This window comes from Ilyonectria robusta (genome assembly GCF_021365365.1).
Source record: "Ilyonectria robusta strain PMI_751 chromosome Unknown BGZ61scaffold_8, whole genome shotgun sequence".
NCBI lineage: Eukaryota > Fungi > Ascomycota > Sordariomycetes > Hypocreales > Nectriaceae > Ilyonectria > Ilyonectria robusta.
The window spans coordinates 1,721,470-1,736,230 of record NW_025764442.1 but is presented as its reverse complement, the minus strand read 5'-3'; the positions used below and the strand labels follow the sequence as shown (position 1 = coordinate 1,736,230).

Sequence of the window (14,761 nt, the reverse complement as noted above, 5' to 3'; positions counted from 1 at the left end):
TTCCACGCTCTTATTCGCCTGTTCATCCACGCTCTGAGAACCCTGCCTACGTAACTTTGGCAACTTGCCGCCTTGCAGAACGCCATGATCCACCCAACTGTGCCCTTTAGTAGCCACAGTGAGGATTTCATTAGAGCCCGAGACACACCAACCTCCAACGCATTGGTGGTTTCGTTTCTAGTGTGACTTAGTCGGAGCTACGGCTTCTAGCAAGACAATGGCGAGATGATCTTCACTGAGCATGTAAAGTGCTCGTCATACTTGTACAGGAGGGAGAGAACATCAGCTGAGATGGAATGTCACCAGGAGATTAATGGAGGCCTATCCACAAATCCGTCAAGAAATGAAAGTGATCTGCGACATGGATATGTACGTCAGACTTCCGCCCCGGTTTCCCTCGAGCTCGGATTGACGAATGTGAAGCTCGGTCTCGCCATGTCTTGTCTCAAGCCTCCTTGCTTCATTACTTATCCCAAGTCGGCTCTGGTACGCAGATGGGTGAGGTCTTCTTGCTGAAACCTGTCTTTTCCAGTTCACTTGCCCCGGTAGGTGAATTGAGGATGTTCAACCTTAAGTAGCGAGGGAGCCCGTAGCCATTTCTCGAGCAGTCCTTGCCATCTTTTTATTTCATACTCTCATACTTGTCTTTCTTTTTGATGTGTCAGGTCTCCTAATTAATACCCAAAACATTCATTATCATTCGATACGACCTATCAATCAACACTTTATCTATATCTCCTTTTATCAGCATGTGGTCTCTCCCGAGCCAAGTCACAGTCTCCGGCCGATCCTCAGCCATTGACGAGAGGACGCCTTCGCCAGCACCGAGTCTGATTCACGGATCGAGTCCAACAAACAGTGAACTTGAGCAGCGGACGCCATCGCCCATCTTGTCTGGCTTGGTTCGGCCCGAGTTAAAAGGGAGCGAGACCGAGCTTTACGGCTGGAGTGCCCCGTTGCATCGGCCGAGTGTAAAGCAATCCGATGTACTGCCTGTCCCAACGAGTTGGTCTCCAGTTGAGAGTCGGCCGAATGAGGTCGCGACTAATGCCTGTGACCAACGAGCATCGGTCAGGGTGTCTAACACGGGACCCTCCGAGTTCATCATGATTTCATGCTTCAACATCCAGAGGGCGCAATGGTTTTACTCTCAGTGCTTCGAGTGGACTTTTTTGGGCGATATCAACAGGCCCGACTCGAGTGACGAGGCCTTGATGCGGCACGGGTCGTCACCCTACGATGCGCTGCCGATGAACTTCTTCACGTCCGATGCCTCAACCAACAGCCACAACGTCACCGGTGCGCTCCTCCAACGAAACGACCCACCTCCCACGCAGCACGAGGCACAAGCACGAGCGTTGCAGGGACGGGCAATAGCCGCGACGTATTTCCGGGTGCCCGACATCGGCGACACGGCGGACAGGATCGAGGCCAACCTTGGGGTGGTCAGGTCGCTTCGGTTTGGAATTAGAGGCATGATGGACATTGGCGAGTTTATGGACCCGGAGGGCAACCTGTTTGGCCTCGTGTCATACCACCCGGAGAACATTGGCATCTGATGTTTGGGTGCTCTGCTATGGGCGGTATAGAACACTGCCGGGGGTAAAGGAATACCCGGGAGAGAGGATATTCATTATGGATCAAGGGAAAGGATTGATTCTCTGGTCATGAAGGGCTGATTGTTTAAAACGGAGCGTTGGGAGTTACGAGGATGTTTCTTGTGGTTCACTATGCATTGAAAGCGTTGTGGATTTTGACTCTTGGATTTCTGGATGGGATGGCAATCCAATGGCTGTCTCTGGCGGTGGTTGAAATCGGCAACGCAATTAATCTAATACTAATTGAGCAAAGGCACCGCACAATACGTTAACTTACCAATCATATCGGCAGCCAGTCATGGGTTCTTCCAGGACTAACTAAGCGGTACAATTCCTCGGGACAATTATGCAGTGAGTTGCACGGGCGAACAGGCGAACAGGCGGACGGGCAACTCCCGAACAAATAGCCGGGTCAGGGACTGTCGAGGCGGAAAACAACTTATCCGCCACGGCAAACCCCCCGCTTGACCACTAACAGTTAAGCCATCATGGCCGTGACTGAGAAAACGACGACTAATGCCCCTGCCCCGGACTTGTGCCCCCGCCGCTAAACCCGGACGAGCTGTAGAGACCCGGACCTGGAGGTGGGGGAGAGGGAGGAGAGGGAGTCTCTCAGGGCTCTTGGAGTCTTGTGAGCCTCCACGCCACTTTCCGCGCTGTCGGCTGCCGGCTGCCGTCGGGGAGCAGACGAGCTCAACGGGGATGGATGAATGTAGTATTGGCAGGCCAGTGCATGCTGGGCCAGGGGAGTGGTAAAATAGCAATGGCTGTAGTATGTAGAAGCCGCCGTGGTGGAAGCGGACGGAGGGTACATAGACAATCCGGACCGGGGACCGCCAACATCACGGACCGCCTCGTCGACAGAACCGGAGGAGAACAGAGACCGAAGAGGGGCGGGGCGGAGGCTGTCAAGGCCACACACTAAGTAGTTTTCGTAATACCCGCCCAATGCACCTGTCGCATTCTGCCTCTCCCCGTGCCTTTTCCCACCGTCTACCGAACGAATGCCGAATATCTCTTCCGAGGGGCGGAATGCGGAATGCATCATCCTTGTCTACCCGACCCACCCCCGAACCCCCCGAGCTTGCGGGCCTGTGCCGGGCCTGAATAAAACCCCCGCCATGCCCATGACAGCGGCCATCATGGCTACTCTCTCGGCTTGAAGCTTCCCGTTCAACTGTCTTTGTTCCATGACTGATCTCTTACCTTGATCCGTCGGTTAATTTATTGATTGGCCATTTGATCCTTTGCCGACTGTAGCTCTTGCTGGCGACGACTGCAGCTTGGAATCACTCTCAACTGCTCTCTCTCTCTCTCTCCTCCATCCCACACTCACCCTCATCCTCACCCTCACACATACACACACAATATGCCTTCCACCGCTCTCCGGATACGCACCCTCCGGGCCTTTGCCCGCAATGGCACCAACGTAGGTCCTACTTCGCACGTACCAGTGCTCTGCTCTGCTCTGCGCCGTCGCAAACAAGAACACCCATGTTAACATGCCGACCCGTGCTTCATAGCCCACTGCCGTCCTCTCCAGGTCCTTCTCGGCCACCTCCCGCCGCGCTGAGATCAACAAGGTCTACCCCTCGGCTTCCGAGGCCCTCAAGGACATGAAGTCCAACAGCACCCTTCTCTGCGGTGGCTTCGGCCTCTGCGGTGTCCCCGACACCCTCATCAACGAGGTCGTCAAGAAGCCCGAGATCACCGGCATCACCGCCGTGTCCAACAACGCCGGCACCGACACCTCCGGCCTCGGACAGCTGCTCAAGACCAAGCAGATCAGCAAGATGATTGCCTCGTACATTGGCGAGAACAAGACCTTTGAGAAGATGTACCTCACCGGCGAGGTCGAGCTCGAGCTGACTCCCCAAGGCACCCTCGCCGAGCGATGCGCCGCTGGTGGCAAGGGCGTTCCCGCCTTCTACACCCCCGCCGCCTATGGCACCGTCGTCCAGACCGGCGAGCTTCCTCTGCGCAACAAGGCTGACGGCTCTGCCGCCGAGTTCTCGTACCCCAAGGACGTCAAGGTCTTCAACGGCAAGTCTTACCTCCTCGAGCACAGCATCGCCGGCGACTACGCCTTCGTCAAGGCCTACAAGGCCGACAAGCTGGGCAACTGCCAGTTCCGCCTCTCGGCCCACAACTTCAACGGCGCCATGGGCCGCAACGCCAAGATGACCATTGTCGAGGCCGAGCACATTGTCGAGCCCGGCGAGATCCCCCCGGAGGCCGTCCACCTGCCCGGCATCTACGTCAAGCGTGTCATCCAGGCCACCGAGGAGAAGAACATTGAGAAGTACACCTGGGCCAAGGACGAGAACGACGCCGACGCCGCAAAGGCCCTGGGCACCGGCGACACTGCCGCCAAGCGCGAGCGCATCGTCCGCCGCGCCGCCAAGGAGTTCAAGAACGGCATGTACGCCAACCTGGGCATCGGCATGCCCATGCTGGCTCCCGGCTTCGTCGGCCCCGAGGTCGAGGTCCAGCTGCAGTCCGAGAACGGCATCCTCGGCCTCGGCCCCTACCCCCGCAAGGGCGATGAGGACGCCGATCTGATCAACGCCGGCAAGGAGACCGTCACCCTCAAGCCCGGCGCCGCCGTCTTCGGCAGCGAGGAGAGCTTCGGCATGATCCGCAGCGGCCGCATTGACCTGACCATCCTCGGAGCCATGCAGGTCAGCGCCAGTGGCGACCTGGCGAACTGGATGCTTCCCGGGAAGGTCAAGGGCTTTGGCGGCGCCATGGACCTGGTCAGCAACCCCAGCAAGACCAAGGTCGTGGTGACCATGGAGCACACCGACAAGAAGGGCAACCCCAAGATTGTGAAGCAGTGTGCTTTCCCCTTGACCGGCCGCACCTGTGTCTCGCGAATCATCACCGAGCTCGTAAGTCGCCCTGACAATCTTGCTTGTATATACTCTTGACTAACTTGTGATGACAGGGTGTCTTTGACGTCGACTTCGCTCACGGCCTGACTTTGATTGAGATCGCCGACGGCGTCACCGTCGACGAGATCAAGGCCAAGACCGAGGCTCCCTTCACCGTGGCTGAGGACCTCAAGCCCATGCTGTAAATGCGACACGCGGACAGCAACCCCCAACCCACCGAATAAAAAAGAGTCAATTAAATTGGAGATACCACGTTAGCAAACCGGATGGGCCGAGGATGGGCCTCTTTCCATGAGTTTTGCAGAGGAGGATGAGGCTTGCGGCCAGAGTATAAAAAGGAGGCTTAAGCCATGGCATCAGAGGAGGCGTTTTGCATGGCGCGCGGCGTCGCGAGTTCCCGCTGTACGCAGCCATTAGACGAGGCATAACTCTACCACGGCATCGGAGGCTCCGTTGGACGCGACAGCCGCCAGATGTATTTTGAATGAGAAATGTAGCTATGAAAGAACAAAGCAGTTCAATTTGCGTCTTTTTTTTTATTCCCTTTAATTGTGGTTTCTACCTCGGTTGAGACGTTGTCATAGCTGACGTATCCACTGGGTGTCGCTTGCTGCCCCCAGTGAGATTGTGACGGCATCCTCGCAGCGCTCCAACACGGCATCACGGCATTTATCCCAGACAACCACCGCCACAACTTCCCAAGCGCCATCATTGTAATGAGTGCCCGCCGCTGCATTTCCCGCCGCTGCGTTATCTGGCTCCGATAATCCCTCTGGCTCTCATAATCTCTCCCACTGCTGCATAGCCGCAGCCGTCATGTTCACCCAAGACTCCGGCCAGGTCTTTAAGGAATGGACCGTCCCCCGCGACTTGGTCTCCGAACAGGCCAGTCGCAACTCGGCCAGCTGGAGTCGTCGCCGCCCGTATCCCACCTTCACAGCTCGCGGTGCGCGAGGACCGCGGCCGCTTGTGGATATGGCCATTAATGTTGTCGCGGACAACATAGGCGACGTTGCGCCGGGCCATCTTGACGGTCTTCCGAACCGCCTGTTGTGGCGCGTCTGGAGCTTCCTCGAGGCAAGGTATGTGAGACCCCGAATGGGTGAGAAGCAACAGACTTACGCCGCATTGTTTCTAGGGGAGTCTGTCTTCATGCCTGGAAGATCTTTTCTAAACTCTTGCTCGACGACGACGACAAGAATCTCGGCCTCTACCGCTTTCGTCAGCACATCTGCCGTCCCGGTGATGACCTCACCCGATACACGCAGCCGCTAACATCGTCGCCCGCCGACTTCATCACGCATTTGGTCCTCACTGGCGGCTGCGCCTTTTCCACCCATGATCTCCTATGCCTCGCTGCCATGCCCAACCTCGGCGCCCTGGAGCTGATCCAGCCTTCCGACGAGCTGCGCACCATCTTCCCCAAGGTCAGCGACGGCCTCATCCGCGGATGGACTGAGATGGACGATCCCTTCCCGCTGCTGAGGATTCTACGCATCTGGGGAGACGAAACCACGTCGCAAGACTCGCTGCACTGGGTGTCCAAGTTTCCGTCTCTGGCGCTGTACGATGTCACGGGCGCTCGGGATGACTGGAGGTCTCCAGATGACATTGCTCAAGAGCAGGGCTGGGAACGAGCCGACTCGCAGTCTGGCCTGGAGGACTCCCTGATGCGGTACCTGATGCTATTTGCGCCCCTTGAGGAAACCCGAATCAATAGGCTACGTGACCTATCCCGGAGCATCGACGCCGACCTCGTCTCCCTTTGCAGCGACTCTCGCTGCGCCGTCAAGTTCGTCGCCGACCGCCAGGCCCCGCCGCTTCTCGACTACCTCACCGATAATGCCAAGGTGCAGATGCCCTCGTGGGACCCAGACGCCGCCGGACGTGAGGCCCGCGCCTGTCACGGCATCGCCTTCGAGCCCTGGGCCTTCTGGTTGTACTCCTTCATCGGCCAGCTCAGCGCCGACCGAGACCTCGCTGGCCGAGGTGTGCGTCCAGACACGCAGGCCGTTGCTGGCCCGTTTGTGCTGCCGTCCAAGCCGCTGGCGTGCCTGCACCTGGGCCACAGCGCGCGCGGCGGCATCTCGACAAAGCCGTCGTACGTTGGCCGCGGGCTGTTTGCAACGCGGCGGTACACGTTCACGCGGGACTCGGTAGTGCGCGGAACCAAGATGCCCAAGCCGGAGCCGATCCCTAAGACGGAGGCGAACCTGGTCGTTTCGGAGCGCACGGCGCCGGTATTAGCCCTGCGGAAACAGAAGAGGAAGCGACTGGATGATATGCTACAGTCGTTCATTGGGTGAATGATTGATCTTTAACGTTGAGAGTTTACGTGGAATGGGCGATCGACATGCCTTCTACAGCTGTCGCAGGGACTTTGATGATACCCCAAGCGGCTACATTGCCACCCCTACTCTGGATATCCTTGACCCTTTCACAAATCACATAGCAGGCTTGGGTTATTCAACGCGTCTCTCCCTGGCCTAGGTATGGTCTCAGGCGCCATTGCCGCGTCCATCAGCGCGTCTGATGGCAAACTATCGCGGAGGAGCATTATCAGAAGGCAGCCAATGGTTGAGACTTTGGCTTCCGACACTTTATGCTGCAGGCACCTGCAAATAGCCGGTCAGCTGATGATTGATCTACCAGGTATGGGCCCAGTCCTACGGGGAAATCATGTTGTGGTGCGGGTGCCCGAATACACTTCGTCGGCGGCTCCGTTCCCGAGTCACATCTGCCATGTGTTGGCACAGGTTTTTATTATTATCCAAGCAACAGCTCTGACTTGAAAGAGAACTGGAAGAATAGGAAAGCAGGGTTAGTCCATGTAAATATCATGACACTTCTATGTTAATCGTTCGCGAGTCCCTGCTATGATAAACGAGAATAAATCCCAAACTTGGTACGACAAGCAACATATTCTAGAATATTATCAAAGCAAAGTTAGTAATAAACTTGGCAAGAGAAGCCTGTGATAGCCTTCATGTGAAACAGCACCCTTTTGACTTTGTAGGACCGCAGGGTCCCTCGCGTACCCGGCTGAGCGCACTCATGAACCTTGAAGATATCGTTTGTCAACTTTCCCATATAAAAGCAATTCTTGCAGAAGGCTTCTATCGTTTGTTCATCTTCATTCTTCCAGCTACGCTACAGAGAACTTTTCCTTCAGGCCCCATTCTTCACTCGTCCTGACGCTCGCAGTTACATTTAGTCACGCATTCCGTGTCACTTGTCTGTACTCGCCCAGCCACACCTCGTTATCCGTTCTGTCGTTGAGATTGCAAATTACGAGACATCCCTTCCAGACATTTATTCTTAAACATGCATAGCATGCCACGGACCAAGCTAGCACTCGAACTATCCCAGGAATCATCTTTTCAGTTGGTCTTTCGCAACGGCCGTCCACCACAGCAGCGCGGTGGCCCTGCTTCCTTGCCACGACCGCACCCCACTAGGCTGTTTAACAACAGTGCAGGCAACGCGGAAGGGCCGGTTTCAGCTAGATCCAGCGTCTTGCAGACGAATAACCGTCGCTCCCATGAAACTGGGACCTCGTCACGACGACTTCCATTCATGTGCGGTTGTCATGCATGCCGTGAGGTGGCAGCGACTCTTCGTCCGCCACGAATAATGCCATCACGTCTCGACTGCGAGGATGCAATTCCTCCTTTGCAACTCCCGCCTACTTGCAGCCCAATCCCAAAGCCGGAGGAGTGGCTACTTTCACAGCGATTTGAGGCCATCACAACGCGGACTACGGAACACTAGCCCACGTACTCCAAAGAGACTCGCCAAAGCCGAAAGCAACCGCAGCAACCGCAATACCTCTATGGAGACGTCAGCAGGGTTGGAGGCGTTGGAGCTTCCTCGTCGGCAAGCACGCACACGAGCACCCGAATGGAGCGAACCATTTCACAACCATACAAAGGCAAGGCCTCTAGGGTATCCCACCCTCTCACAGAGGATGGAAATCTCAACTCTGGTTCTGACGACTGCGGTCCAGAGAGTGGGACATCGGAAACTTCAGGTGGAAACAATACTTCCAATTGAGCGGGCGAAAGCAGGTTTGAGTGTCCAGGCCAGACTCTCCTAATACGAGGCTGGTTGTGGGCTAAGAGGGATTGTCGATTGGGTTTGCATCACTATAGGGTAGAAGGAAAACCAAGCGTTGATTTAGTGCATGAAAGAGGAGTTTTTGAATAGTACTGTCTCGGGCAATGGTAACGCGTTGGGTTGAACTACATGCAAATTTAGAAGATTGTGGTAATTGGACGCAAACGAGACGGCGTCATTTCCCAATACCAAATCTATGATGACTGCCATGCCACATGGTCCAGAGGTTTGAACCCCGAGATCGTTGGCGATAGTTGTAAAATCAGCCATTGTGAAGAGAAACGTGAGAGTTGCAGGCACAACACCAACTTGTTGAAAGCGACCTGTACGCTTTGACTTCTTCCTGACTGATGAAGAGAAAAGCTTCATGGTAGCTCAACAAAGCAGATTTTTCAATCGCATCACAATCACCGTAGCCATCAGGTGGTGCCTTGACCTTGTGGGGAGGTAGAGCAGCACGTGAGACCGCGGTGAAAGTGCAAAACGAGAAGCATCACCGACCACGACATTGGCAAACGCGCTTTGTCCTGACGGTTTCAGCGCGTACATTGCGAGGCAAATTGCATCAAGTAGCTTCCAGGAGCAGGAATTTACGAGTAAAGTGTTGAGATTCGCAGCTCTCCGAACACGCGAGGAAACCCCACCGCATCTACAATGCCGTCTCTAAAAAGCAGAGATTTTCGACGAGGGTATGTATCGCTTCGAAATTTATCCAAACCCCATAGCAGCCGAAGCCACACGTGGAACAGAAGGTAAGTCGGCGACAGATCTATCTCTCCTCCCGTTTCCCCTCCGTATGCACCCATGGTATAGTGGGATGCCGGAGTGAATTGGAAGGATTATTTTCTAGTAGGTTTCATAAAGTGAAGAAGAAGAGAAAAATTCCAAACCCGGGCGCGGCGGTTGCTGGTTTTCTAGGTGGTGGAGAGTGGGGGCGAGCGGTGCCGGGGCGGATTAACAATGTGCCTATTGCTGGGCCGACCTTTGCGAGGCCCACGGAGTCCACTCCAAGTTGTTTGGCAGCTGATGTTGAGCTGAGAGCGGGCTTGATTTGAACACTGTATCTTCAAGTTGAATTGCTGGGTGCGATTTGTATCATGCTCGACCCCAAGGGGACTTAATTTTATTGACCCGGAGGTCACTGTAATTTTGGTCATCTTTGGCATAATCGGTAGCTGAGGTGCGCCCCTCATCTCATCAATGAGATCGAGCTTGGGAGCAAATACCACCACCAAAAGCCACCATCCGCTCCTATTTGTTTCTATGAATAAACACGCCCATCGATAAATACTGACGCAGGGGACTTTTCCCAACTAGGACGGTGAGTCAAGGAAACGCAGGGTCTGTCCCTGACCGGGCAGATGGCTGAGGGACCCAAAAATGACATGCAGCGTGTCGTGTGCCTGGTGGACAGGGCGTTGGACCGGACCCAGCCACGACAAACCGCCCATCTCCGATTCGCACATCATGACACTGGCCCTGACAGTGGAGTGAAGGGAGTGAAGGCAAGTGGCCAGACTGGAGCGATCTAGAAGCCGAAAGCAACGGGCCGGTCCATTTGGGTACAAAAAGCACATCTGCTGTTTTGCTATCTGCTTCGCTGCGGGTGGATTCGTCTGCTGTCCTTCCGGCCGCCTCTATCGCCTCTCAGCTGGAAACCCTGCGTCCCTTTGAGTCACACACTGGCCGTGTTGCCCCAAGGATCGCCTGCCTACTTAAGGAAGGTAGCCGTCTGTGCCGTGTGTTGGTTTCATGAGCAGCTTGCCCTTCATTGTGACCATTTCGAACCCTGCCACCTCCCTTTGGCATTGTCCGAACTTCTCCCCTCGATCAGTGATTCGAATACTTGCGATACCACACAGCACGAATATCTCGTTCGCCGTTGCCTCCTTGAATTCCCGTCGACGACGCGAACTGTCCAAAGAGCTTCTGTCATCGTTAGCTACCCCGCTACCCCGCCTCCACCCATCAAGGCTCAAACACCCAGCCTGAAATCGACCAATCCAACCTAACGGAAAAACCATCATCAACCTACCTCTCCCAAACCAAAAATATTGCCCAGCATGGTTGGAGCCCCTGGATCGAGTTCGCGTGGCCGAGGCGGCAAGTTCAAGAAGTACACTCGAGGAGGTATGTCTGAAATGTCTTTGGTTTTTCCTCCGTCGCCATGATCCCATCCATTTCCCCTCGATTCCCCTCGACGTCAGAGGCGTCGCAAACTTGGTGTGCCCCTCACAAACTAACGATTTTTTCCCACAGGTGGCAAGCACTTCTCGCGCGACATTCGCCCCCTTGATGCCGATGGAAATGAAGTGAGCATTTGGGCCGAAGATGGGAAGACAAAGGGTGAGGACGACTCTGATGACTCTGACGAGGATTCTGAGGAGGACTCCGAGTCCGAGGAGGACAGCGAAGACGAGGCCGCCACCGCCGCCCAAGCCCAAGTCGCTTCTCGCGAAGACCGCAAGGCTGAGAAGAAGGCCCGTAAAGAGGCAGCCATAGCCAAGTCGAGGGGGAAGACTGTCGAGGTGGGCGACATGCCCTCCAGCGACGAGGATGAGAGCGAGGACGACGATATGCCTGCCAACCCCAACCACTCCAAAGCCTCTCGGAACCAAGCTAAGGGCACTCCCGTTGAGGACATCACTGAAGGAGTCGCAAACATGGGCGCGCCTAGCAGCCGACGCGAGCGTGAAGCCTTGGAGGCTGTTGCCGCCAAGGAGAAATACATGCGCCTGCAGGCCCAGGGCAAGACAGATGAGGCCAAGGCCGACCTGGCCCGCCTCCAAGTTATCCGCGAGCAGCGAGCAGCCGAGGCCGCTCGACGACAAGTAAGTTGACACTCGTCACTCAAATATCCAAGACATGGTTGCTAATTCTCTTCGCTACAGGCCGAGAAGGAGGAGAGAGAAGAGGTTGAGAAGAAGAAGAAGGCCGACTTCGAGGCGCGAGAGGCTCGCAAGAAGGAGGCGTCCGCTTCTATCAAGAAGGGTAAGAAGAAATAAACGGCGAGACCAAGGCTCTGAAAACGAGTCTTGCTGTGCCTCAGCTGTTAGCAAAATGGTGCCTCTTGGATGCTGCTGTATCCGAAGTTGGTGCAAAGAGCAGATGATAAGATACTCCCTCATGATGACGAATACCACAATTTTGGCATGGCATATTCAAGGAACGAACACTGTAGAAATTTCGTGAAGGTCTAAAGGAGTTGGCTGTGGGTGGCATGTAGATGAGTGAGTCAATATGGATGAGGAGGTGTTGTGTCAAGGGAGGCAGTTACTTTCCATGTAGGAGACACCCCTGCACAACGAGTCACATTTGCCAAAGAGTCATCCAGATGGCTGCCAAGCCTTTCCCAACCACTGAGAGTAAGGAACATATGAACCTAATTTTCACATCGTAATATCGCTCGTTGACTGGTCGCAATGCTTTAGTGGTAGAGCGTGAGGTGGTGTGGCATGGAGTAGCAGTTGCTGGCAGAACAAGTAAGGGCCCGACACTACGACTTGAACATTTCTGAAGAAGGCAGTTAAGTTGAATTAAAGAATCTTATTTGCCTACATTGATCAATGACACATAGGTGTGAATTTGAGCTTTGTGCGGACGACTCAACTCAAGTTTCTGGTTGTAAATGTCACAGATCTGGGCACGTGCGGCTTTCAGCGAGTAATGTAAGGGAGAGGAAGAGGCTCTGCCCAATTGGGAAATGCCTGCCGCGAATATTCACACAAATCGGGAACCCGACCGCCTCCCTAGCTAGGTACTAACAATTAATAGTCATTTGCCTGCTGAATGCACCATTATTTACAGCTGTTGTAACACGAACAGAAGACCGATCTACAGGCGACGCTTGCGGAGTTCTCAGTGCACACTAACGGGATGCGCTACAGTGGAGCACAGGCTACTCCTGGCGGTTACGGTTTCTGGTAGCGTGCTGTCCCCACAGTTGGACCCAGCCAGACAGAAAAAAAATCAGTTCTGCCCGAAAAATCGAGCCTGCCGTCGTCGAATCGCCGACCGCCTCAACCACCCGTTTTCAACAACCTCTGGTCCGCTTCGCAGCATATCGACGGCACCACAGTCCCGCAAAGTAGGGTCCCGAAATCGTATCTTGGAGCGCTGTACGTTGCGTATTGAACATATCGGTTCTGCTTCAACAGCCGCCCAAGATGGATGCCTCGCTGCAGGTCCGTTTGCTCCATGTCATGCCCCGCCGTCGCCTAGATGGAGGCTATCGCCATGAGCTGGGAAGCTGACGTATTGCCTCATAGGACCGCCTGCGCGACCATGCCAAGGCCTTCGATGGCCTCTTGAGCCTCATCCCGGCCAAGATGTATTACGGAGAAGACAACAGCGTACGTTAACGACTTCTCTCGCCCATGCCCTTCGATGCCTACACCCTTCCGTTCCCGCCACCAACAACGTTCCCTTCCTACAACAAATAACAGACACTACATGTTATGGGCTGCAATCTCCAATGCTAACTTCCCATGTTAGAACCAATGGAACAAGAAGAAGCAGTCCAAAAAGGAGGCCGCCGCCGCGCGCCGCGGAAAACTCGACCCTGACAGCGAACTCAACCGCAACGCTAAGGAGGTAATGGATGAGCGGGCCCAGAACAAGCGCAAGCTGCGTGAGATTGCAGACGAAGACACTGCTACTGCTGCCGACAAGGATGAGGATTGGGAGGACTACGAGCCCGTGGAAGGCGTCGAGATCGAGAAGCCCGGCGAGGGCCTAAAGTTGGCCGCACCCGAGGCCAACAAGAAGCAGAAGCTTAGCGAAGACGACAGCAAGCCCGAGCCCGAAACCACCGACGAGGCGACGTCCTCCAAACTTTCCAAGAAGGAGGAGAAGAGGGCAGCCAAGGAGAAGAAGAAGAAGGAAAAGAAGGAGAAGAAGGCTGAGAAGAAGGCTGAGAAGAATGCTGAGGAGCCCACCAAGGCTGAGGAGCCCGAGGTTGAGCAAGAGGACACCCCTGTCCCTGCACCTAAATCCAAGAAGCAAGCCGCCAAGAAGCAAGCAAAGGCCGCCCCAGTATCAAAGCCCGACGCTGTCGACGAGGACGAGACTGCTCCCGCTACTGATGACCTGCAACCCATGGATATTTCAGGTCTAGAGAAGGACGATGAGACCTCAAGTCCTGACTCCGAACCTCACTCTCCTACCTTTGACTCCAACGACTCCTCCACAGCTCCCGCCGACGCTCTCGGCGAATCCGCCAGCGCCACCACCTCCGTATCATCCACCATCCCCCCCTCCGAGAAACCCAAACACATTAAGATTCCCGCCGACACCTCCGCCCTCCGTGCTCGTCTTGCCGCAAAGATTGAGGCCCTCCGAGCGGCTAGGAAAGCCGACGGACCGGATGGCAAACCCATCCGCACACGCCAGGAGCTCATCGAGTCGCGGCGGCGGAAGCAGGCCCTGCGGAAGGCCAACAAGCAGGAGATGAGGAAACAGGCCAAGTTGGAGGAGGACAAGAAGCGCGAGGAGGCTCTGGCATCCACCTCTCCCGCCGTCATGAGCCCAGCTGTGGAACTGGACGAGAAGTCAAGCAACTTCGCTTTCGGCCGCGTGGCTTTCGGTGATGGCGCCCAGCTCTCACACGATCTTAGCTACGTTCTCAGCCAAGGCAAGAAGAAGGGCCCCTCAGACCCCAAGACAGCCCTTATCAAGGTCCAGAACCAGAAGAAGCGCCTTGAGGAACTCGAGCCCGAGAAGCGAGCCGACATCGCCGAGAAGGACGTCTGGCTAACAGCCCGCCGCCGTGCCCAGGGCGAGCGCATCCACGACGACGAGGCCCTGCTCAAGCGCGCTGTCAAGCGTAAGGAGGTGGCCAAGCGCAAGAGCGAGAAGGCCTGGTCAGACCGCACCGATGGTGTCAAGATGGCCCAAAAGGAGCGCCAGCGCAAGCGTGAGGAAAACCTCAAGGCGCGCCGTGATGACAAGCTCCTCCACAGGTCAGGCAAGAAGAAGAAGAAGACGGGTGGCGCCAAGCCCAAGAAGAAGGGCCGTCCGGGTTTCGAGGGCAGCCTGGGTGTCGGTGGACGCAAGAAGTAAGCCACGATACCGGGATATTAAAAAAACAAAGGCAAAAGCAAAAGTGAAGGTGAAAACAAAAGCAACTCAAAAGCAAAAGCGACAAGATCTTCT

The 14,761-nt window shown here is 55.4% G+C and overlaps 5 protein-coding genes across 5 annotated transcripts; all 5 read left to right on the top strand.

Annotated features, from left to right (window-relative positions):
• The first annotated feature begins 633 nt into the window (after positions 1-633).
• BGZ61DRAFT_227247 (uncharacterized protein) lies at positions 634-1,852 on the top strand. Its single transcript, XM_046238180.1, has one exon. It carries the CDS (start codon positions 750-752, stop codon positions 1,557-1,559), a length of 810 nt encoding a protein of 269 aa, XP_046105689.1. The 5' UTR covers positions 634-749; the 3' UTR covers positions 1,560-1,852.
• An 899-nt stretch (positions 1,853-2,751) lies between these two features.
• Positions 2,752-5,019, top strand: BGZ61DRAFT_419161 (uncharacterized protein). Its single transcript, XM_046243456.1, has 3 exons — positions 2,752-3,027; positions 3,122-4,489; positions 4,546-5,019. The coding sequence occupies exons 1-3, from the start codon at positions 2,968-2,970 to the stop codon at positions 4,675-4,677; spliced, it is 1,560 nt and encodes a 519-aa protein (XP_046105688.1). The 5' UTR covers positions 2,752-2,967; the 3' UTR covers positions 4,678-5,019.
• A 289-nt stretch (positions 5,020-5,308) lies between these two features.
• Positions 5,309-6,798, top strand: BGZ61DRAFT_531920 (uncharacterized protein; the record flags this gene model as incomplete). Its single annotated transcript, XM_046253794.1, has 2 exons — positions 5,309-5,574; positions 5,631-6,798. The coding sequence occupies 2 exons, from the start codon at positions 5,309-5,311 to the stop codon at positions 6,796-6,798; spliced, it is 1,434 nt and encodes a 477-aa protein (XP_046105687.1).
• A 3,434-nt stretch (positions 6,799-10,232) lies between these two features.
• On the top strand, positions 10,233-12,028 carry BGZ61DRAFT_227201 (casein kinase substrate phosphoprotein PP28-domain-containing protein). Its single transcript, XM_046238179.1, has 3 exons — positions 10,233-10,738; positions 10,868-11,439; positions 11,500-12,028. The coding sequence occupies exons 1-3, from the start codon at positions 10,672-10,674 to the stop codon at positions 11,611-11,613; spliced, it is 753 nt and encodes a 250-aa protein (XP_046105686.1). The 5' UTR covers positions 10,233-10,671; the 3' UTR covers positions 11,614-12,028.
• A 578-nt stretch (positions 12,029-12,606) lies between these two features.
• Positions 12,607-14,668, top strand: BGZ61DRAFT_419155 (surfeit locus protein 6-domain-containing protein; the record flags this gene model as incomplete). The annotated part of the gene is made up of 3 exons (XM_046243455.1): positions 12,607-12,792; positions 12,877-12,960; positions 13,103-14,668. The coding sequence occupies exons 1-3, from the start codon at positions 12,775-12,777 to the stop codon at positions 14,666-14,668; spliced, it is 1,668 nt and encodes a 555-aa protein (XP_046105685.1). The 5' UTR covers positions 12,607-12,774.
• Between the last annotated feature and the right edge of the window lie 93 nt (positions 14,669-14,761).

Coding starts and splice junctions, on each gene's coding strand:
- BGZ61DRAFT_227247 (XM_046238180.1), top strand. CDS start 750: ATGTGGTCTCTCCCGAGCCAAGTCACAGTCTCCGGCCGATCCTCAGCC.
- BGZ61DRAFT_227201 (XM_046238179.1), top strand. CDS start 10,672: ATGGTTGGAGCCCCTGGATCGAGTTCGCGTGGCCGAGGCGGCAAGTTC. Junction 10,739..10,867: donor CAAGAAGTACACTCGAGGAG/GTATGTCTGAAA, acceptor TTTTTCCCACAG/GTGGCAAGCACTTCTCGCGC. Junction 11,440..11,499: donor CCGAGGCCGCTCGACGACAA/GTAAGTTGACAC, acceptor TCTTCGCTACAG/GCCGAGAAGGAGGAGAGAGA.
- BGZ61DRAFT_419161 (XM_046243456.1), top strand. CDS start 2,968: ATGCCTTCCACCGCTCTCCGGATACGCACCCTCCGGGCCTTTGCCCGC. Junction 3,028..3,121: donor TTGCCCGCAATGGCACCAAC/GTAGGTCCTACT, acceptor CGTGCTTCATAG/CCCACTGCCGTCCTCTCCAG. Junction 4,490..4,545: donor CGCGAATCATCACCGAGCTC/GTAAGTCGCCCT, acceptor TTGTGATGACAG/GGTGTCTTTGACGTCGACTT.